The sequence below is a fragment of the Xiphophorus hellerii genome, chromosome 13, assembly GCF_003331165.1.
Source record: "Xiphophorus hellerii strain 12219 chromosome 13, Xiphophorus_hellerii-4.1, whole genome shotgun sequence".
NCBI lineage: Eukaryota > Metazoa > Chordata > Actinopteri > Cyprinodontiformes > Poeciliidae > Xiphophorus > Xiphophorus hellerii.
Genome location: NC_045684.1, coordinates 17,320,565 through 17,345,067, shown reverse-complemented (window position 1 = coordinate 17,345,067; position 24,503 = coordinate 17,320,565). Strand labels below are relative to the sequence as shown.

General features: G+C 38.7%; 2 protein-coding genes across 2 annotated transcripts; one reads left to right on the top strand and one right to left on the bottom strand.

Moving 5' to 3' along the window:
* fabp3 (fatty acid binding protein 3, muscle and heart) lies at positions 1 to 4,487 on the bottom strand. The gene is made up of 4 exons (XM_032581599.1): positions 4,308 to 4,487; positions 2,080 to 2,252; positions 396 to 497; positions 1 to 314 (listed from the first exon to the last, which is right to left on the bottom strand). Exons 1-4 carry the CDS (start codon positions 4,378 to 4,380, stop codon positions 261 to 263), a joined length of 402 nt encoding a protein of 133 aa, XP_032437490.1. The 5' UTR covers positions 4,381 to 4,487; the 3' UTR covers positions 1 to 260.
* An 11,318-nt stretch (positions 4,488 to 15,805) lies between these two features.
* On the top strand, positions 15,806 to 24,360 carry dclk3 (doublecortin-like kinase 3). Its single transcript, XM_032581489.1, has 7 exons — positions 15,806 to 15,860; positions 16,973 to 17,175; positions 18,627 to 18,758; positions 19,106 to 20,314; positions 21,089 to 21,221; positions 21,299 to 21,466; positions 22,448 to 24,360. Exons 1-7 carry the CDS (start codon positions 15,806 to 15,808, stop codon positions 23,005 to 23,007), a joined length of 2,460 nt encoding a protein of 819 aa, XP_032437380.1. The 3' UTR covers positions 23,008 to 24,360.
* Positions 24,361 to 24,503: the final 143 nt, after the last annotated feature.

Genomic DNA, 24,503 nt, shown 5'->3' with positions numbered 1-24,503 from the left:
AACAATCAGCAGTTTTATTGAAAACAACAACAAATTATTGGAATTCATTCAGTGTTTTAGTAGAGGGACAAACAAAAAAAAAGAAAAGAAAAAAGGAGAAGTTTACGAAACAGGCAAAGTCAAGGTCAACAGTAACAGTAATACTGAAGGTACAATAACAGGGGACTAGCAGCCATACATGGCGTTTTCTTGGCCTCCTTACTACAGAGTCGTACGGAGTTTTGGGACTTCAGCTGATGCAGTACACTCCATGGCGGGTTTTACTCTGCTTTCTCGTAGCGACGTGTGCAAACCACATCTCCAATTTTAAGTGTCTATGGCAAAGAAATGAGGAGATTAAAATCTGAAAAAACACAACACATATAAATGTTAAATATGCATTATATGATACCTACCAATGTGAGCTTGTTTCCGTCAACTTCCCTGACCAAACTGGTCTCTTTACCGTCCCACTTCTGTACGTGTACCAACTTGCCATCCTCTACTGTCACTAGGGACTTTAGAGAAAAAAAAGAGACATTTAATACATGGAAATATGGAAACACAAATAAAGCAACATGTAAAGCAACATGAAGTCACAAATCTGTTTAGCACTTAATGAACTAAACAGATTTGAGTGCCATTTTAGTCTAAGCAAAATAATTGTAACAAATTTATCATGCAATAATCACTAATATAAATTAAGGTAAATTTTTCAAACATTAGCTATGTTTCCATCTCCCAATGAACCATTCATTGCTTTAAAATGAACAAGTTATCATTAAAAAGACTCGCCAGTTAAAAAAATTACATAAGCTTGGCAAGATAAATTACTTTTAGTCTGACTAAAATTTAAAATTTTAGATTTAAAGTCTCTACATTAGTTGTGCTAAGCTAAAAGGATAGGAATATGTATATATACAGTACAGACCAAAAGTTTGGACACACCTTTTAATTCATTGAGTTTCCTTTATTTTCATGACTATTGACATTGTAGATTCACACTGAAGGCATCAAAACTATGAATAACACATGTGGAAATATGCACTAAACAAAAAAGTGTAAAACAACTGAAAATACCTCTTATATTCTAGTTTCTTCAAAGTAGCAACCTTTTGCTGTGATTACTGCTTTGCACACACTCTGCATTTTCTTGATGAGCTTCAAGAGGTAGTCACCTGAAATGGTTTTCACTTCATAGGTGTGCCCGGTCAGGTTAATAAGTGGGATTTATTGCCTTATAAATAGTCATGAAAATAAAGAAAACCCATTGAATTAGAGGATGTGTACAAACTTTTGGTCTGTACTGTATCTTTTTTTTCTATTTATGTTAATAAATAGAAAAAAATTATATTTATGCTAATATTACAAATTAACTTTTACTTGAACTTTTCTTCTGTCCTGAAGGAAAAACTATACTTATGAAATACCTTAAATGTAAATCTTTTAAAGAATACTATCTGCTAAAAAGAAAAACAATGTTAGTTAAACATTACCCATGCTAAAAATTAAGCTCAAACACATTTTAATTAATTGACCTTAACGTCTTATCTTCAAATCTTTATGGCTAACTTCCATCGTCATAGGAAAGACCACACACCGTGGGCAGAAAGTGTTTTGTTCCCCTATCCATCTTATTTTACAACAGCACTTATAAAAAGGCGCTGCAGGTGAGCGGATAGACTGAGGTCATCTATTAAATTGACTGAAGAAGAACCAAAATTAGAACCAAGAATAGACTATTTTTTGTATTTGTGAGCCTGCCTCTTTATTATTGAATTATTAAATTTGTATAACTTTTCTTCAGGTAAACTTAGAAAGTGAACTATTATAGTTACAGGTTAATTTTCTAAACTACAGAAAAGTTATTGCTAGGGAAGCTCAACTGTGAAAAATTGGACTGATGTAAGTATGCAATAGTAATACTGCTGTCATGTTAGATTTAAAAATGTTTTATCTTTTTTTTTTATCCGATAACTCAATTAATCGTAAGAATAATCACTAGATTACTCGATTACTAAAATATTTATTTACAACAGCCCTTCCTCTGAGTGTTATATTCTAGTCGATTATAGAACTAAAAAGCCTTTGACCTCTTACCTTGACCTTCCTGTCATCTGCGGTGGTCTCGTCAAAGTCCTCTCCAATCTTAAAGGAAAGCTCCGTGTTCTTAATACTGCTCTGAGTCTTCACGGTCACCGTGTCGCCTTCCACAGAGATAATTGTGGTGGGTTTAGTCATGTTGCCTATCTTGCGTGTTGCAAAGCCCACACCTAAACAAAAACAAACAAATGCAACTCATCAGGGAAAGTAAAAAAAAAAAAAGAGAAAACATTTCAATTGCCCAGATACAGTTAGATTTAGTAATGCCAAGGCTGAAGGATTCTCCAGCCTACAGCCTGAATACCACTCTGCAAAGCTCATGTCAACAGTTTCCTGAAAACAATGATTTTTCACAGGGATTTTCAGAGGAATTAATGTGCACTTTTATGTTTTTGCGTATTTTACATAATTTATTAGCAGACCCGTTACACTACGCCATCCCACAGGGTTCTATACCGGGCCCCCTTCTGTTCTTTTAGCATAGGGTGCCTCTGAAGTCAATCTTTAAACAGCAGAATATTTCTTTTCATGACAACATACAAATTAAGCTTCTCCTAAAAGTAAAAAAGAAAAGTCTTAAAAGCATTTAATCATGGATGGATATAAACATCTGGTGTTTCAATTAAAAAATTATATTTGGTAAATTAGATATTCAGTGTAAAGTTGATAGGGCTAACTTTGTGCAGCTGAGTTTGTACTGAGTGACTTGTTTTAGGATGTACTTAATTTTCCCTCTTTGTCTTTGTCAAATTAATAAAGATGGGAGAAGATATATTTTGATATTTTAAAACCTAGGTAAAATGACTGCATGCTAAAACAAAATAATTATGGGTGACTATTTAACAGCTAAATTGGCTTCAAAATTACACTTGGACAGCTGAAGCTCGTTCTGATGAAAAAGTCCAAAGTTAGGATTGGAACATATAAAAATCCAAAAGGCAGAGAGGAAAATGTGCAAAACAAAAGTAAAGAGTATGAAGCAATAGCCGTATCGGTTGTTGAAACATGTTCTCCCGAAACCAATTCTTTTTCATTTACAGATGATTTAGAGAAAGTCAGTGGGATCTGTTGATACAAGGTTAAGGCAGAAGCTGTGGATTTGGCCCCCGGGTGCCTTCAAATGGCACAATCTGTAATCTTTATTTGACTACTATCAGGCCTGGAGCATGTTCTTTAAACACAGTGGGGTCCCATTGACCAGAGTTCCTGTCTGGACATGCGAGCGAGCAAATGATCGCCGACTTGGCTCTCAGAACAAGGGTGTGTGAGCATTAGGGATAAAAGGAGTTTATGTGATTGGGTAATATTGACTCACTCCCTTTTCTGCCATAGTAGAAAACCTGCTCTCAATAAGGCTTACAAACAGAACAACGTGTTTGTGGATGAACTTGACATAGCAAGATGCGTCATTGAGCCAACAACTGGGGTCAAAGGGTTGAAGAGTCCAATGGTTTCTGAGCTGAAACAGAGCGGGCAGGTCAATGGTGGCAATCCTGCGAGGTCAAGGACCATCAATCTTCTTGACAAAGTCAAATAGTTCGTCACGGTTGTAAAATTCACCGCACCTGTTCCAGCATTGGATGCTAAAACCAGCACATATGTGGAAGACTTTGCCGCCATCTTAATATTCTGCAAACTCCATGATGTCCGAGTCATTTTGATATGCAACTCTTATCATGGTGGCAAACAATGAGAAGCTGTTAGCTAGGGTCACACATTATGCACAATTGTGCGTGTGTGTGCGCATGTGCGAAAGAATGAAAGAGAGACAGTTGCAGACCATTCATCGCCTTCACAGTTGGGGTTTTCTTTTCTGCACCAAAGGAGAACCCCTCCCTTACTCGCAGCCCTCTGGCCATGCGGTCCACCATTCTTCCTCCCTTTTTCTGGCTTCCGTCTTCTACCGTGTTTTTTTTTTTTTTTTCCTCCACACACCCACTCTTAAATCCCATTTCCACCCTCCCCTAATTATGCAATTAGGTTCCTCCCTCGTTTGCGGTACCACAATTATTTAATTTTACCCACGCTATCCATCCACCAGCCGCCTCTCGGAGCGTTTAAAACCTAAACGCAGATCTTTATCTTTCCGCAGCCTTTTCTTTTTTTGCCGCATGTGTTCGCGTGCAGCCCTGGCAGCGCCGCATCTTCTCCTGTTTCGCACGCATGCGCACACGCTTCGCACTCAATAAACGTGCACCGGACGAAAACAGAGAAATCCTCCTTACCCAGCTCTTTCATGTAATCGTCAAATTTATCGCTCTCCTTCAGGTTCCACGTGCCCACGAAAGCCTCGACCATGTTTGCAGCTGCGCGGTGAAATGAGGACGCGGGGCCTGTAAGAGGGTTAGCAGTCGGCGGCGAGGCAGAGGAGCGGCGGAATGAGAGAGGAGGGAGACAGAAAGAGGAGAGTTTATTCAGCAGCTCAGGCTCTCTCTCTGCAATCTGATTGGTCGGTTTCAAACCGGCTGTTCGTGATGTCAGCCGCCCGTGTAGAGCAGAGCAGGAAAGGAGGTGGAGACAACATTACGCTGCTTGATACTGCATGTTCATGAGGTTATTTCTTTCGATTTTTTTTTCTTTTTTTTTTACCCCGTTATTTATGCATTTAATTTATAAAGTCACTCAACTCTGAGGCAATGGTTTATTTAATCAAACTGCTGCGTTAATGTTGGAAGTATGAAAGAGAGGATCACAAAGAGCCATAAAGAAACCCAAGCTGGTGGAATAAAGGGACTAAAGGAGATGGGGGCAAGAGGGTCGACCATGAATAAGGCTTCACTGTTAGAGACAAACGAGGGAAGAAAAAAAAAAAAAAACAGATGGAGATTGAGATTGAGTGGAGGATGGGCAGAGGTTGATTCCCCCCCAACCCACTAGGAAAGTGTCATGGCTGTCTTCTCAGATTCATTCTCGATCATTCCTTACACGACAAATGTGTTTAATTCACATTTTGTTGAATTGCATCAACAGATATCAATGCGTTTTGTTGGATTGTATAGACACCAACACGAAGTAGTGCATGGGTGGAAGGAAAAGAACACTGCTATTCAACATTTTTTAAAGTAAAATCATTGAGAGTGGCACACATTTGTATCCACCCCTCTTTACTCTGATCCCCCTAAAGAAAATCCTTAAGGTGTCAGTCGATGAGTAAACTGAGTCTAATTTATCCTCAGTATAAAAGCAAGTGTTCTGTCAAGGTTTCAGAGGTTTACATGCAGAATATTAATGAGTAAACAGGATGCAAAGAGAAAACTGGTCAGAGTTTATATACAGAACATGTTAAGTAAGGTCTATAAAAAAATTGAGACAAGAAGGAAGCTTCAACTTCCAGCAGGGTAATGGTCCTCTACATACAGACATTGCTCTAATCATGAAATGAGTTGGATCAAAGTATTTCTATGTGTCAAAATCCTGATCCAAATAAAAGAAAGCTTTATTTTTCTCAGCTTCACCTTGTCTAGTCTGACTGAGCTTGATCAATTTCTCAAAGAAGAATAGTCGACAATTTCAGACTCAAGATGTGTAAAGCTGACATACTCCAAATATCTACCAGCAGTAACTGCAGCAAACTGTGGATCTGATTGGCTCAGGCGAGCCGAACACAACAGTATGCTACACTTTTTGGATTTTTCTTTGGTACGTTTCTTTATATATTGCAACTATGCCCTGCTGTGTTTGGTCTATCACAAAAAGGCCACAGAGAGTTTTGGATCTAATGTCACAAAGTGGGAGAAGGTGGCAGTATGAATACTTTTCTACTTGTAAGGGCATGACCAAAAGTGTTAATGTGTGTTTGTGTATAGACTTGGAAAACACAGGAGTGCAGTGGCCCATGGTGGTGAGGAGAGCTGTCATAAATATGAAGATAGGGGCTCTGGAAGATTGGTGTGCTATAGAGCTTGTTTTGCACTCACAACGTGTTTCTACTCTTGCCTTGTGGAAGCAAGAATGTTCTACAGATGTAATCATCTGTTACGAAAAAAACCCCCTGGAAGAAACAGATCCAAACATTGAAGAAGTGGTCATCAAATCAATTTGTACAATCTATACTAAGCTTTACAAAAACACATGAGTCTCTGCATTTTGCCAGCTGACCTTTTCACAAAATACTTTCAAGCCGGAAAGGACCTTCGTTCTCTCTTTGGAGGCCTTCTTGCTGTCCAAGAAGATATCAGAGCGGAGGCGTTGGACAGACCAGTTCACAAACCAGTGTGTACTATGTTCTGGTGATATGGTCCTCCCTGCAGTTGTCCTGGGTTTCATTCCTGGTATGGGGCCATTTGCTGCATGTCCCTCTCTCTCTCCGCCCTGTTTCCTGTCAATATTTTTGTTCAATAAAGGCCTTGTGCCAAAAAATATTTTTAAAAAGATGTTATGAGAGCACAGAAGCTGCTGTTAGGTCTTGAACCAAAATCATCATTTGTATGTGTCTCATGTCTGTCCTCTTAAACCACTTGAGGGAAGTAGCCATTCATCAGAGGCATGGCCCTCTAACGTCTCGCTGTCTTGCTCAGGCTGAGGTTTTGCACCAAAATGAAGATTCACATCAATTTACAGGCTTCCATTATTTATTGTATCCTAAATTAAGTGAATTGTGGCGTCTATTACCTGGATCTAAATGTTAGTATTAGTTTAAAGTTCATTGGATTGAACTGAATGAAGTTGGATTGAGTTAGATTCTGTATGAAGTGGACTTGTTTGTTTGGTAAAGGGCCTTGGTGTGACTTTTAGTGAGAATTTATATTATTAAAATTCAACTTAACTGAACCCTGAAAATAGATGTTTAAGGTTTTAGTGTGTTTGTAATTGTTCTAGCTCTTACTAATACTAACTTCATCTTTGCTTTTCTTAAATTTGTGTCTCCCTTTTTAACCTAAACCAAATTAAAACCCTAAAATCCCGTTCCACCCTTCAATCTGAATCTCTTTCTGATTAAATTTTACTATCCGCAGACTCATGGCCAGATGATCTCTAGAGGTTGCGTAACAATGACATTAACTCCAATACCGCAGAGAGACGCACCAAAACGGAATGGGGGTAAAAAAAAAAAAAAAAAGTCAATAGTGAAAATTGTTACATCATCACATTATGTTATTCACTCTGTCCACTGCCTTTGCTGTCTTGTGGACTTGTTTTATTGCTGCAAGTGTGCCTAAAATGACACGTGTGTGTTTGACACAATGTGGCGTGAAGCAGCTTGATGGTTAATAAACAGGTGTGAGAGAGACGCATGGAAAAATCTGAGGAAGAGCGAGAGGAGGTGAAAGGTTGACATTATTGAGATCTGGGTTCTCAACTTACAGCCGTCCTTTTAGGTTTTAAAAGTTCTACAACTTTGAGTACAAAAACCTCCACATAAAGTGTGTTCTGTTCAGAATGAGTAGGCAACTATTTTTTTCTCACTGTTTTGACATTAAAATATTTTCTGATTTAGGTCATTTGTGATATGCTAAATAAAAGACTGAACTGTTAGGATGCTCTACTCTGCCTTTAAACATGTTTGCAAAAGCCCAGGTGATAATAGCTTAAATTTGTAAGCTTAAACTGATTTAAATGGGAAAGGAACTCGTTAAAAATGCTGCTTCCTTGCAGACTCCACATGAAAAGTCCAAAGAAAAGCATCAAGAAGAGAACTGTGAACTTCAAAAAGGAAAACGTTGCTGCATGCACTTGTTTAAATAATTAAATGGATGTATAACCAGAATAATAATTTCTCTCCATCGCATTTTTCAGGATAAAGATGAGCTGTGTGACTCAGAGCTTACAATAATTTGGTGCTAAATATGTGTAGCTACCCGAGAAAACATAATCAAGGTGAATACAAACTAGCCTGGTCACCTACAGTGAAATATGTCCTGTACTGACATTGTCTGAAACGCCACTCGGTGAGGAAGAAGCCATGACTCCAAAAGCAACATAAAAAGTCATATGGACTCAGAGTCAAGGGCCTCCATTTCTGAAGACATATCCTGTGTTATGATGAAACTAAAACGTAAGTGTTGCGCCATGCTGACCATTGCTACAATTAAAAAAACCCAAAAAACTCTGGGAACATGTACAAACCTGACAGCATCTGGTTGCGTCAGTGTTTTTCCACACCATCCGTTTTGTTGCATCCACAAAAAAGATGACATAGTAAGGGATGAAGATTATGTGGAAACAGCAGAAGTTAAACACAAATGGTGGATAATGACCACCGATGACAGCCAAATTAATTACAAAGTCACTGTCATGGAGTGGTCAACCAAAAAGGCCTGATGTTCGTCCCACTGAAAATTCGACCTAAAAAGGTTTGTGGGAGCAATAGAGCCTTCAAATCTGACCCAGTTACACCAACTCTGCCAGGAGTTTGACCCAAGTCCCAGAGCCTAAAGGTTAATTCTATCAAATACTAAGGAAATGTATTCAAACATTTGTTTTGAACATTACGTTATTCATTGTTCTTTTATTTAGCAGATAGAGATCAATTTGCTATATCTGAATTGACCAAAAAGAGGAAGAAATTTAGTTTAATTTCAATTCTGACAGTGAAAAAAAACTGAAGGCGTTCATTTATGCAGTGTATGTAAATATGTGTTTTCTCTCTAAGTGTGTGTTACTGATGAATATAAATACATTTTCTCCTTTCATTTGACTTTAAATGCGAAAAAAGTGGGTGGAATAAATATCCACGCTGTCCTAGTTAAAGGGAGCACGTTCTCAGGCTGTCAGTAGCTTCACAGATGTGTTTCAACATGTGTGTGGGTGTGTGTTTGATCTTTTTTCAATCGCATGACGAAGTGCTTTGAGGTTACAGGTTGGCCTTAACTCAAACTGAAATGGATTTTCTCCTGATGCCTTTGCATATCCTCTTTGTGAAAGGTTACTCATGTGCATTCTGTGAACTTGGGCAATCTCACATAAAACATGGAACTTTATTGCTTTATGAGCGCTATCCAGTACGCGGAAAAACACAGATAACGGGCTAAGATTTTACATTAGCTAATGTAACGTGCCAAGCTATTTGTGACCACTGCAACCCCAGCATATCAGTTTTTTATTGTTTATGTACTTGAGCTGAGAGTACATGATAAGATATGCTTTCTTCTGCAGATTCCTGGTGAAACTGTTGGTTGTTGATGTGATTGTAGCCGCCGTGTATGCAGTAATCTTGCAATAAATGAAGATATAAACATAACCTTAATTGTTTCACTGAGATTTTATGAATTAGCCCATCATAATGTACGGCTGAATTGTGAAGGGGGAGGAAAACGTTGTCAAAATCTTTTGCAGAGATACATCTAAAATGTGTTCTATGCATATGTATTTAAATTATTTTTAATATGATACTCAATGAAATTTAATAAAATAAAATAAAAATACAGTGCAGTTGCTATTTTTTTTTCTCTTTAACCATTCCGAAGTCTGACAGTGGCAGTCCAAAAAACTGACTTTTCCAATGAGAACCACAGTTCGGTGGGAGGATCTCTTAAATTTGGCCTTCATGTTAAGGATCAGGAATAAATCCATTGTTTAAAGACATCTACATACAGGGCAATGCTGGAAAAAAGCCTCGTAAAAGTCTGTATGAAAGAAAAAAGACTGAATGAAGAGATCTGTGAAAAGCAGCAATTTTACAGTTGGACTTTGACTGGGCCTTCTAAAATACGGACAGGCTTGACTGTATGTTTCAGGACGTTGCCCTGCTGAAAGATGAACCTCCAGCAATGTCTCTGAGCTTGAGCTATTTTGCAAAGAAGAGTGGGCAACATGTTAGTGCCTTTATGTACAGAACTGAAAGAGACAAACTCCTAGAGACCTGCATCTGCAATGGCAGCAAAAGGAGTTTGTGCAAAAATATTTACCCAGAAAGGCTTAATGCAAATCAGTGTCACACCTCTCGGATTTTTATTTGTAAAGAAAATTTACTCATCTCTCATTTTGCTTTTATGCAGTACTTGGAATTACTCTATTAGAGGAAAAACCCTAAACAAAATACAATTAAGTTTGTTGCTGTAATGTGAAGAAGTCAACGGAGTACAGCACTGTAGCAATTATAATCCTGCAGAAACTCACATAGCATGTTTTGCCTTGAGCACAGTAGGACTTTATCAAAGTAGCCTTTCAGCAGACACAGGCATAAACCCAGGAAGGCCTTTGTTGCAGAAGGTTGCTGAATCCCTCAAGAGCCAAAGGAAGAGCATGGAGGTCATAACACCAGGAATGTTAATATTTCTTCCAGACATCTTACAATTTTCCTGCGCATCTTTGTAGGACTGTGTAACATATGAGCAAGTTAACTCCGTTCCTCCCTTTTCTAACACAAACTAATTTATTTTCATGCTCTTTTTGTTTTTTAACCAAACATCTGTCGTCACTCTTCCTCCATGTGTCCATCTGGAGGTAAAGCAATAAAGAAAGTTAATTACATCAGTGAGGTTCAAAGAGATGAACATCGTCATGTTTCTACATGGATTGGATTGCATAATGAAAGTTTTAAACACATGTTTATCCAAAGTGACTCAGTAGACCGCACCCTGACGTAATCTTTCATTTATTGAGAAGTTTCATTTCTCATGTGAACTGCTTCCTCAGAACAAAAACAAGCTAAGAGTCGGGCAGTACGAGGCTTACTGTAAAGCCACTCAATTGCTTAAAAGTTTGTTTTATTACAGTGCCTTGCAAACGTATTCATATTTCTCAACGTTTTTGTAAATATGTTTTTCATGCTGCAAGCACATTCTTGAAGCTACAGATTTTTCTTTAGAGGCCTGTAGCTGATTGCTGTGAAGTGGTAGGACGATGATTTCAAAACTGTTTACAAATACAAATTTGAACACTGTAGGATGTATTTATATTTTTAGATTTTTGTATGTGAAATATTCCACTGTAACTCTGGCTTCATGATTAAGTTCCTACTACTCTTGGAATTAGGTTTTGGCCTGGACCGGACCATTCAGGGAAACGATGCACTGATCTAAACTATTTTCTATTTTCGCTGGCTGTTTTTTAGGATTGTTCTCCTGCTGGAAAATTGACCTATACCCCAATCATTGGTATTTTACACCCTCAATCAGATTTTCTTGCAGGATTTCCCTTGCTTTTGTCTTCATCCAACTTCCCAATGCTTCTTTGTGACACTGTTTCTTATCTAATATTCTCTTACAAACCACTTAAAAACCATTTAAATAGAGGTGATGTTGACTACAAAGAGAAGCGAGTGTATGTATTCACTGAACATCGGTTTTGTTCACACTACTTTGTGTACCCTTGTGAAAGAGAACATGCATAAACTGCTGCTTTGGGCATTTTAGTAAATGTCAAAAGTTAAATCTAAAGAGCCCTAGTACCAGCGTGTCCTAACAGTATTCAAATCTTCCGTTTGGCAGTGTGGGTTGATGGAATATGCTATCTCTTCATGGTAGCCCATGTTGGCTCTGTTAGGCTTAGCTCACTGTTTGTGTATTTGTGCTTTGTGTCACCTCAGAGAGGTTTAAGATTGCATTCCTTGATTTGCTTTGCAAATCCTCCAGGGAACCTGCCTTTTATCTTGTAACCAGGTTGCTATGTATTGCAAATTTTTTGCCCAGGTCCCTCTTGAAAATGAGATCTAGATCTCAACGGGGTTTACCTGATTAAATAAAGGATTAATAAATAATAAATAAAAAATGAATCTGAGATGGGGAAACAAAGAAAGAGGACAGTCACTCAAGATTTTCTTAAGACTTGTTTTTTTTATTATTATTATTTTTATTACACACACCATTTTTAGACTCGAACCTGCATAATACGTCTGCATACAAAAACTTTTAGTGCTTCCTAGCATGACAAACAAATGGCTGATTAAAAGCTGCTCTGCCAGCTCAGTGACCTTCATTGATAACCTCTGGATCTATTGGCAGCGCTTTCACCTTTTTGGAAGAAGCAGACGCAATCTTAATAAACATGGGATAAAGCTGCTCACTGCAAATCTTTTTCACTTTATCAACAAGGACAGCAACGTGATCATCGCTTCAGAAGAACAGGCTCAAGGATTTCTGACTAGGAAGAAACCGCCGGCTTATCAGGAACAAACAGTTTCAAAAACAGCTGATATAACATCGACTGGAGACGGAGCGACTGGTTATAAAACCCTACAGGAAATTATAAGTCAACTAAGCTCCAGTTCCTGCTGTCTGGATGTTTTACCCACACATTTCTTTAAGAAAGTCCTGCCTGTTATTGCTGCTGATCTGATCCAAATAGTAAACTCATCGCTCTCGTCAGGCGTTTTCCCCCAGGCTCTGAAAACAGCAGTAATCAAACCACTTATAAAAAAGAACAATCTGGACAAATCACTAATGCAGAATTACAGGCCGATCTCCAACCTCTCATTCATCAGCAAAGTTATTGAAAAAGCTGTGTGTAAACAATTAACTAGCTTCCTAACCATAACCAACCTCTTTGACTCCTTCCAGTCTGGCTTTTGTGCTCACCACAGCACAGAGACCGCCCTCGTAAAAGTGTTCAATGACATCCATATAAATACGGACTGTGGCAGAACCACAGTGCTGGTTCTGTTGGACCTCAGTGCAGCTTTTGACACTGTTGACCATGACATATTACTGAATCGACTGGAGAGTTGGGTCGGACTCTCCGGTCCAGTGCTTAACTGGTTTGAATCCTACATAAAGAACAGGGATTTCTTTGTTTCAATTGAAAACTTTTCATCAAAGAGGTCAAAGGTCACATGTGGGGTACCCCAAGGTTCAATCCTAGGGCCCCTTTTATTCAATATTTATATGCTCCCACTAGCTCAGGTTATAACAGGAAATAATATTAGCTACCATAACTATGCAGATGACACACAGCTCTACAATACGATGTCACCAGGTGACTCAGAGCCCATCCAATCACTGAACAGATGCTTAGAACAGATAAATGTGTGGATGTGCCAAAACTTTCTCCAGCTGAACAGAAACAAAACTGAAGTTATTATTTTTGGACCTAAAGAGGAACGATCTAGAGTCAATGCACAGCTTCAGTTATTACAACTGAAAACCAGCGATCAGGCCCGAAACCTGGGAGTAGTGATGGACTCTGACCTGAACCTCCAGAGCCACATAAAGACAGTTACAAAGTCGGCCTTCTATCACCTGAAGAACATTTCCAGGATTAAAGGACTAATGTCTCAGCAAGATCTAGAGAAACTCATCCATGCGTTCATCTTCAGTCGTATTGATTATTGCAACAGCGTCTTCACAGGTCTGTCCAACAAATCAATCAAACAGCTGCAGCTGATCCAGAATGCTGCTGCTCGCGTTCTCACTAAAACCAGGAAGATAGAGCACATAACACCAGTTTTAAAGTCCCTCCACTGGCTCCCTGTAGCTCAAAGAATAGACTTTAAAATACTGTTGTTAGTTTATAAATCACTGAACGGCTTAGCACCACAATACATTAAAGATATGCTTTTATTGTTTCAACCTTCCAGACCTCTCAGGTCTTCCGGTTCTGGTCTGCTCTGCATCCCCAGAACCAGAACCAAACGAGGAGAAGCAGCTTTCAGCATCTATGCACCACAAATTTGGAACAAACTTCCAGAAAACTGTAAAACAGCTGAAACACTAACTTCTTTTAAATCTCAACTGAAAACCCACCTATTTAGAATTGTATTTGAAATGTAATCAATTACAAATTTAACCTGACTTAATGCTGTGTTTTGATTGTTGATTCTATGTTGCATTGTGTTTCTGTGTTTGTAATGATGTAAAGCACTTTGAAATGCCTTGCTGCTGAAATGTGCTATACAAATAAAATTTGATTGATTGATTGATTCATTCATTTTTATTGACAGCGAGTCAAACTCAAACTCCCAGATACACCAGGCCCACTTACCCCCTCTGCTGGTCGTTAGCTGGTAGTACAGTTGGTGTTTGACCGATCCTTTAAACTTCATCAACATCAGCTGCTGCAAAACGAGAATCACCAAACAGAATAAAACACATACATGCATAAAAATGAATGTTTAATTAAAGAAAAGGTTCTTCCTTATTTGCAATAAAATGTTAAACTCTTTAATAATGTTCAAAATAACAGTTTTGAACGTTACATTTCAGTAGTATGAATATGTGAAGCAGGAACCGGAGTTAAAGCTTCCTGATCCAGCATCTGCAGTAGAGACGAAGGCCCCAGGGGGGAAGGGTTCTGAAAGATCAACTGGACTCACACCCAGCAATGCTTGTGTTTCAGTGTGAGTGTGTGTGGGCGTGTGTGTGTGGGGGGGGGGGGTGTGTGTGTGCGTGCCAGACTATTAGATTCCATCAGTGAAACCATGGTAACTCACCCTGAAGCTGCCTCCAGCCCTTTTTGCCCACTGTCAGAGTGATTTTTCATTCTTTCTATAAGACCCAGAGGTTTTTTTTCCAGCATAGACCTTGCAACAGGTGTTACTGAGACAGCAGCATTGTAGTGTTTCAGTGAATTATTGAAATTCACGGAGGTAAAAAACAAAAACAAACATGCAACACAGTATGCTGTGTGGGTTTAAACCAAAAAAAAAAAAAAAAGAATAAACGTTCATAGTTCTAAAACATCACTGACTTCACTCAGATTTTTCATTAATTTAGTTGTGACTTAAAAAAGAATTAAATAAAATAAAGCTCGAATATGCATTGGCCAGTGTGGGATTTAACAGCAAAAAACAAACAAAAAGAAAACACTGTTTCAGTGTATTAAATTGTAAATTCATTCTTGCATCTAAAAATATTTCCAAATATTTAACTTTCTTATAGGCAAAACAATGGTGTCAGACATCTTGCAGCCAAAGTTTTAAAACTCTGATGTAATCTTAATTTAAATGAGTGCCATGTCTAATGTGTTATAAGAGTTCTGAACTTAAATTCAAATAAGAACAATGGCGTTAATAATTAGGATAGTCTCTATTCACTAAGTAAACCATTATTCTAACAGAAAAAAAGAAGAAAAAAAATGAAAGTTAAAAAGTATCATCTAAGTATAAAACATGTTTTATTTTATTTCTTTTTTTTACTGTTATCATTCCTGAAATAAGAAAGGAGAAAAAACATTTGAAATATTTTTCAGAATCCTAAATTCATTGAAATGTCTCATAATTCCTAAATATCATCGACATCTTTGTTTTTCTCCCTCCCCATTTAAATACTAAACCGCAAAGTTGCGTTCCCTATTATATGTCCGTCTAAATAAATCAAACACGGTGCAATTTTTGACTTGTATCCAAGTTGAGACTATGCGAAAGTAAAGGCAAATTATACAGGGTAAACGTAGGAGCGCTTTTCTTCTTGTTAGTGTTAAGTTGAGGAAATACAGAGAAAAACTTCCGATTTTGATACCAAAATAGTTTTGATATTTGAACCTGCAGATAATATAATCCACAATATCTCTTTTTGAAACAATTCAGACGTATAAAATAGTACATTTGAGTGACAAGAGTCTGATATTTCTTTAATATTAGTAAAGAAATATTCTCGGGAGAGCGTCGAATGATTCAGTTATTTTATGTTGACAGTCAACTACTAAACTTCCGGTCTTCTCTGCACTGTCAGTGGACGTATTTCCATGGCAACCACTATAGCTACATGGTCCTCTCACATCCTGTTACTTTCCCTGAAAGCTAGCAGGGGAGAGAAACCCAGCAACAACTCATGATTATACTGGGATAAAGTAAAATTAATTACATTAATTTTTTTTCCCACTATTACTTTAAATAAATGACGTCGGTATGAAGGCCAGGAATGGAGGCGAAGTGGCACGAAACACTAAATGGGGAGTGGCAGGTGAGTTTTTTAAACGATTTTTGCTCAAAATAGAAATACATAAAACTTTGGAGTATCATAATATCAACTGGCTAAATTGATTCTTGAAATTTATTGCAGAAAGTTTTTTTGTTTTTTGTTTTCAAATTATTTTGTGTCTTTGTATGTTTACGGAGCCCATAATAATAATAATAATAATAATAATAATAATAATAATAATAATAATAATAATAATAATAATAAAAACACATCGTGGCCACATCTTGTTTAATTCGTGGGCACAACTTAATAATAGCAACGTTAATTATTATCGTTTATTATGATAACAATGGACTAATTCGACCTCTTTTCGTTTAATTTAAATCTGGAAATTAATTATATCTATCTTCTGAGGCTTGCTGTTAAGCATGGAGTAATTTTTAGTAAGAGACACTTAATTCAGCTGCTTCAAAAGTAGGGGCTTCAAAGTAAACAATACGCTGACTTCGGGGAACTTGTACACTTTATCAGCTGGAAGAAAGATTTCATTTCACCAGAAGGGCTACTTGCTTTTCTGTATGTACTGAGAAACCTTTATTTTGTAAATGTGTATAAAACTATTATAAAATTGATGCTCAGCTAGCAAAAAAACTGTATTGTTCCATCTTACTCTTGAGTTTCTGTCTGTCTGGAGACAACAAAAACCCCTTAGACCAGACAGATAATATCTATCCATCAATGCCAGAAGATAAAATATCAAAGATGATGGGAGTCTATAATGCTCTACTAATCATGCAGATGTAGCTGAGCCCTAACCAGGTCAAGCAAGCTTTTGTTTGTAGGTGTGTGTGTATGTACTGAGTGTGTGTGTGTGTGTAGGGTTTTATTGACTTAAGGAAGCCTGAATAATTCAACCAGTGCGGCATGCTGATTGAAGAATCTCAAATGGCCCCTGCACTCCATGTGATGGAAAACGCTCAAATCTGATCAGTCGGATTTGCTTTCACACACAGTCGCACAGGATAAGGAGCCGGTGTTGTGTTACTTATGAGTTTTTCTATGTTTACAAGTCTCGGGGAAAAAAAACCACAACACTGTCGCTCAACAAACTTTCACTAGTCTAAAATGAGTTTCCTTCTTATTGTTTGTTTCAGGGCCGCCTGTCCCCTTATTGAAGCGTGCTGGTTGGGCACCTCAGCCTTGGCCCCTACGCCCACACCAACTGGAGCGGGTATACAGGCCCCACATCCCTCCTCCTCACCCACCGCTCTTCCACACAAGGCATGCGGAGGAAAGCGCCGAGCGGCCTCATCTGGTCACTATTGTCCGCCCATGTAGTCAAAATGGACTGCGGAAGGTAAAAACTATATTTAATATTTTTATAGGAGGCATCTCTCCTGAAGGGCTCAGAAAATTTTAATCTGTGACTTTTACTAATATTTCAATTGATTATAGAGGTTATTTTGTGTCCACAAAGTACTTAGTTCATATAATAAATTCAGTAAATTAATAAGCATGTTCTCTTCTCAGCACATTTCAAAGAGTTCACTAGAAGTTTTAATGATTAACTCAAAAGTCAAACAAATAAAGCATGTGTATTACAGAAGATGACAACAAAAATAAATATTAAATGAAGTCCGTGACTAATGCTTAAGGCAGAAGACCTAAGATTGCACTTGGTGTTGAGCATTAAGATATTCAAATAAGCTTGTTCATAAATATTTCTGGAGAATTATAATCTCAACAATTATGTTTTTTACATGACAAACATAAACTCTTGAAGTTTTAAGGCTAATATTGGTTCTTTATGTAGAATAGTCACATACTTGTGATCACAGGCATGGTTTAGGCTGTTTGCTCCTAAGCATCCGTCTTAATTTGGACCAGTCATCTAAAATAAGCACTAAACACTTTGAGCTGCCTTCTTGCTGAAAAAGTGCTATATAAATAAAACTTCTTGTTCTTCTACAATGGCTCTCAAAAGTGTACACTCGCCTGTTAAAATTTCAGATTTTTGACACTGACATCATAATAAATGATTTCCAAACTTTTTACATTTCTAATATGATATATATCTTATTTAACTGAACTGAAATACAAAGAAATAATCCTTGGGGAAACATAAAAAATAAAAAAGGGGCAATAACCTTAGCCGCATAAGTAATCCCACACTTTACTAATGGTCAAAAAACGTCATTTGATTTCATTTATGCATTCAGTCTTCTCTGGTGGGATTTTGTCAATGTTACTCTTCATGACTTGGTCATCTTTGCTAAATCATTTTGTAAATGCTTTAAATATCTATAAGAATGCAAGGACATTGTCAGGTCTCTAAAAAAACATTTTTTTATCCACTAAACCATTTTTTAGTTACCTCAAATCTACATTATGGTGAAAAATTAAATCCCCTTTAATCCAGTGTTTTTAAAATAAACACATAAGAGATCTTGGTTCGAAACTGACTGGGTTTTTGGAAAAGCCCATAATAGCTCATAATTTCAAAATTACCACCTGAAATAACTGCAAAGCATGATGCTGACACCACCAAGTTTCACTGTGTCTATGGTGCCGTTTTGGTAAAACATTTTAAAACTTTGATCAAAAATTTGAGCTTGATTCCTGTAGACCAGAAGTCTTCAAACAAAATTGTTATAATTACCTAATAATTATATTCATTATTTAAATGACAAATATTTAACACCAAATGGCTAAGTATTTGTTGTCTTTGTGTTTTTCAGTTCATGGACAAGTGTTTTTAGTTTACAGAGAAAACAATACGATTTTGTTTTATTTCTTGCTGTTTGTAAGGTGACGGTGCTGCTGAACCGCAGGGCTGTGGTGTCGTTTGAGCAGCTGCTCCTGGATCTCTCAGAAGCGTTGGGGTTTCCTCGCTGGCACAGAGGAAGAGTCACTCGTCTGTACACGACACATGCTCGAGAGGTGAGGCAAACTTTAACTGATTTAACATAAAGTGGGAGGATCTAGGGAAAAAATGCAAATAGGCCTCTTCATACTCCCTATTCTTCTCATGAGCACTGGACCCAAGACAAGTTAAATTTTAGTGTTTCAAACCAGTCTTATTTATCTTTATATGTCATTTTTTGTGATTCAGATCACCTTTTTTGAAATAGGACGTGTTTAAATGCTTCATCTGTCAAAAAACGTTTTCAATTAAATCTAGCTTTTCCAAATTTACTTAAAAGGAAACCTTTCAGCAGATGTCCGGTTTCAGATTTGTCTCCCAACTCGTTATTTCTAGGTAACTTGTTTTTCGCTTTTTATTCTAGGTAAAGGGTGTGTGTGATTTCTTCTGTGGTGAAGTGGCCTTCTTGGCTCTCGGAAAGGCCCGCCCCGTGCTGAACAGTGTGCAGGATGCTCTGGAGGAACTTTTTCCAGAACATTCCCATTACCGCGCCGATGCCCTGCAGGTCTGGGAGAAGAAACTCCGGCCAGCGCCAGATAAAGCTGCTAAAGCTGACAGTGGCTACAGCGAGGAGACGGAAAACACTGGGAAAATACAAGAGACGCAACGAGACGCACATACGCATGTCAAGAATCACACCAAAGCTCACACGTCTCAACATGCAGACAAAAACCAGGAAGGACAGTATATTCCTGACTCCCAGAAGTCAGATAAGAAGAATTCTTGCAAAAAACCTGCTCACCTTCCAAACAACCTCCAGAAGTTGCGTGTTAGGGGAGAAGTGAAAGAGAGACATCCATCTCCTATTGGTCCATTCAAGCATAATGAGGTTCTCAGAGACACAAATATCCCCTCTCCTATTCTGTGTGAAAACTGCTTGGCAACAAGGTCAAGACCTCTGGCTCCAGGACTGGTCAGTACTCTATCAGGAAGGGTCCCACTCCCTCCCGTGTCAAAGAAGCAGAAAGGAAGCCATCACACAGGCCAAGAGGTGAAACAGTCAGATGTTTCTATCAGCCCCTCGTCTCCTCAAGTCAGCAGAGACAAGGAGAAGAGCTCTGCACCATCACAGCTTCTACGTCCAGCTCCACATGTGGCCTCAGCTCACACAGAAACACAGCTCACAGAGAGCTGCGTCCTCCCCTGCGAGGGCACAGACCTCACGCTGGCTGACATCGAGCGCTGCTATGAAATCGGCCGTTTGATCGGAGATGGGAACTTTGCCGTGGTGCGGGAGTGCCGTCGGCGTGACAACGGCCAACCCGTCGCTGTGAAGATCGTGGAGCGCTCCAAGCTGGTTGGTCGAGAACACATGATGCAGAACGAGCTGAGCCTCCTCGGTAGTCTGAGTCACCCCCGTATCGTGCGGCTGCTGGCCCACCACCACACCCATACCCACTCCTACCTGGTGATGGAGCTGGTGAGCGGAGGGGATCTGTTCGAGGCCATCAATGACAAGGGAAAGTTTCTAGAGCCTGAGGCTGGACGGATGGTTTCGGATATGAGCGAAGCACTGAACTACATCCACTGCAGGAGCATCGTCCACAGAGACCTAAAACCTGAGAATTTACTGGTTAGTATCAGGGCAGATTGAAGTGTTTGAGATTTCAATGGGATTGTTTGTCTCATAACAAACCCAATGAAGTCCATACTTTTAAAGTCTAAGCAAAAATATAGTTTTTGATTTTTTTTTACAAATAAAAATCTTAAAGGGGCAGTTTTCTGCGTTTTCCAGTCACATAGTGCCATTTTATAGCACACTCATATGTTACCTTCAATTATTATGAAAATGATGTATATATCAAATATGACTCAAAAGAAATTTGACTTCAATATAAAACACTTTGAAATTGGACCTCGGTCTCTTTAAAAACTTCTGCTATTTCTGAGTCTTTGCCTACAGGAAGTCATCACAACATCGCTCCCCTGTTAATCCTCTAACGTTTTTTTTTTTTCTACCAGCATTTCATTGAGAAGTAGCTCATAACGAGCTCAGCAGATGTGCAACTCCAGCAGGTGTTTGCTAATTGCTGCTGGCTAGTCTGAAGGAGCTGAGTGAGGGAGCAGGGCTGCTCTGTGAGTAGGAAGCTAGGAAACCAAGAAACTGCAGCTGCTGTTTACTGTAACCATTCAGTAAAAAGCTGAATGGTTGCCACAGGAGAGTAAAAGACTTCCTGTCGTGGTAGATTTGCATCACATGTAGATATGCTTGACTCTGCTTTAAGCTTAAAGAAAAAGTATGGTGCTGGATTATCCTGTCTTCAGACAGAAAAATTGTAATCCTAACTTTTATTAGTTAATCCCAGTCTGGTCATGCTGTCTATTTCACATTCTCGTTCTCTCTCAGATAGAGAAAGTATCCGCTGGCATCGGTCGGCTGAAGTTGGGGGACTTCGGCCTGGCTATGGTGGTAACAGAACCGGTTTTCACCATATGTGGCACACCAACATATGTAGCCCCAGAGATCCTCCGCGAAACAGGTGAGGTACTTTGGAGACACTTTTGTGATTGAATGTGAGTCAGATTATTTTAATAATCTTAGTCTGGTTATCTGCAGGGTACGGTGTACCAGTGGATGTTTGGGCTCTGGGGGTGATTCTTTACATCCTGCTGTGTGGCTTCGCCCCGTTCCGCAGCCGGGATCGGGATCAGGAGGAGCTCTTCAAGCTAATAAAACACGCAGAACTTCATTTCCCTTCGCCCTACTGGGACTCAATCTCAGAAGGTAAACCTCACTAAAATATTTTCATGGTAAAAATAAAGTTATCTACCATTAAATTTTAGAGTTTCATACTTTTTCTCTGTTTTGGATTCATCTTTGTCGAATGACATGGTGGAAGCTTTGAGTGTGCTTTTTGCCTTTGAGTGTAGAGCATATCATTTATATAATACAAGGTGTATTTCTGTTTACAATAACTATTATCTAGACAGGTTGCAATATTATAAATAGTGCTGTAGTAAAATCTTTAGTCATGCCTCATTTCTTTATATTTTCCTTATTAATAGAAAACATTTGTGTGAAACTGTATTTCTCACAACTTCTTCTGGCTTTATGAAGATTTTACAGTTCGTTTTTAGACTTCAGCTACTTCTTCAGTCTTTTTCCTATTACATCAGTTTATCTTCCACTTAAAATATATACCACAAAAATTGTTTGAGAGAGAGATGATCATATTTTAGCACAAACAAGACTATCCTAGATTTTTACTTTCCATTGGAGTGATAGAAGCTGTTTATGGTCTTTATCAGTGGACATGCAACTAAATTTTGGATATAATGTTTGGTATTAGTGTTGACATTAGATATTAAAGTCACTACATTAGATGAACATATGTAAGGATTTTGACGATTTGTTTCTGTAAGTTTCTCTCTCAGAAGGTCATTGCTAATAACGTTGCTTCTCTCATGCCCTTTGCTGTTTTTGTTTCTAATATTTGAAAATAATATTGTAAATTACAATTGCTATGTGCATACTTTTTTGAACTGGTACCATTGTCCTCCATATTTAAGCAAATTGCATGAAACTGCTTTGGGCAGGCAATTTGTATAAAGCAGCAAAAGTCCAAACTCAGAGAGACCATAAGAAAGAGTGATACACTATTGATCTAGACTACGTTGATCTAGCTATTTTTAACACATTTAAAATAGCTTTAAAGCTTTTGCAGTTTTCAGAATCTAATTCTTTATTTTCTTTGTGGACAAACAGAAGCTAAAGGTCTTGTCAGATCTCTGCTTAAACCAGACCCCACAGTGAGGCTGACAGCAGAGCAGATCCTCCAGCACCATTGGGTGAAGGCTATGGCTTCAGTCTGCAGCCAGAGGGCGCTCTCTGACAAAACTAAGAGGGACTCGGCAGATAGTAAAACAGAACTGCACAGAGCAGCTGCAACAAAAGCAGCAGAATCACTGGCGAATCAAATAGCAGGACACTCTGGCACCAAGAAGGAAATATCTCCCAGGAGACATGATGCATTCACAACAAGAGGACAAGACCAGAACAAAACTCCACTGGTCCAATCAGAAGACATGAGCACCATCGACATTGTGGCTTCCCAGAAGAAGAAGCAAACACCTCTATATGAAACAGCTTGTCAAGAAAAACCAGAAACTATCTCTGCAGAGCAGCACAGCAGGGAAAACATTCAGGATTCAGGTCAAAAGCTCTCAAATGTGGACCTTTTTAATCAAAGTGACTCCTCCATAACTCAAACTGAGCCTTCATCCCAGAATAAACTGCAGTCCAAGCATAACAGGGAACAGCAGTGACCAGTGGATCCGACAGCTCTAACCAAACACCAACAATAGCAAATTGCTGAGAACAGCGTAATTCATCCCAGACCAGCAGCTGATTCTTCAGCTCTGTCCTTCGGCACTAAAGCTCACACACTTCTACCCTGCAGCCGCCCTCCACAAATAGACTGAAGACCATACCAAGGCAAATGGTCACAACACATTCAAGCCCCAACTTGTCTGGGATTTTTCTCTGTTTGATTGTGTAATTAGATCAGGGTCATCATTTTTCTTGTTGCAAACAATAGCCCTGATTTTTTTTTTTTTTTTGTAATTGAAGCTTTGGGTGACAGGCAGATGATGGGTTTTTACTTTCGTAGACTGAATAGAGTCTGATTGATGAGATTTGATGCATCTGATATACGTGCATACGCCATTTGTCCTGCATTTTGGAACTAATCATGGGATTTTGTGTTATGACTAAGCCTCTGCCCAAACCCTGTGAATGAAGCTTGTAAACAGGAAGCGTTTTATAAGTTGTTTGATTATGTTATTAGTACAGTTCTTACGTATTTTTGTTTATGTTTCTCTGCAAATCATTTGTATCTTTTGTAAATGAGATCTCTACGGCTAGTAGCTATTTTTAATTACATAAAAGTATGAGTCTGTACACTTATAGTTGGATAATTTGTCTTTTTACGATTATATGAATTTCCGATTTAAAATGAGTAAATTTCACTTTATCACCCTTTACAGTTGGTTTATTGCATATTTTTTTATAGTAAACCACTGCTGGTATGACTTTACCGTAATGACATTCATAATGTCTAAATGAATGTGTAGTAAGGGGTTGTAAACAATGTGGAGGGTTGGAACACACTGAGGACAGTGTGTGACCACATTCAGCTACTGGATAAACTTTCTGTGCATACCTATGAGGGGTACTGGTCCCTTGCCATTCCACACACACCAAATAAAGCCTATCTCTCTGTCCAATGAGGGCTGGTTAATCCTGTCCCTCCCGATTGCAGACAGCTGACACTCAGACATCCTGCCCCACCCAACCCAAAGGACGTCCACAACCCCGCAACCCCCTTACCCAGGCCAGTCCACATCCGCAACCTTTGTGGCTTCTAAGCTGTATATCTGGGGGCACTGATGGACGGATAGCGCTAATAAATGCCTATGGTCAAGTGTCAGTGCTGTGGGCCATGGGTAATTAAAGCCTCTCTCAAAGATCCTGCTGCTCTGGCTAAATTATTCATGCTTACCCAAAACACACATTCACAGAATTCATTCAAATTAGCTGAATTTTATAGACTACAGCAAAACACCTTTAATGGTGCAGTCCAGACACCAAAACACAAATGATGTGATTTGGTTGTCACATGTTAGTAGCTTATTGTTTAAAGCAGGGGTGTCAAACTCCAGTCCTCAAGGGCCGCTGTCCTGCAGTTTTTAGATGTGCCACAGGTACAAAACGCTGGAATGAAATGGCTTAATTACCTCCTCCTTGTGTAGATCAGTTCTCC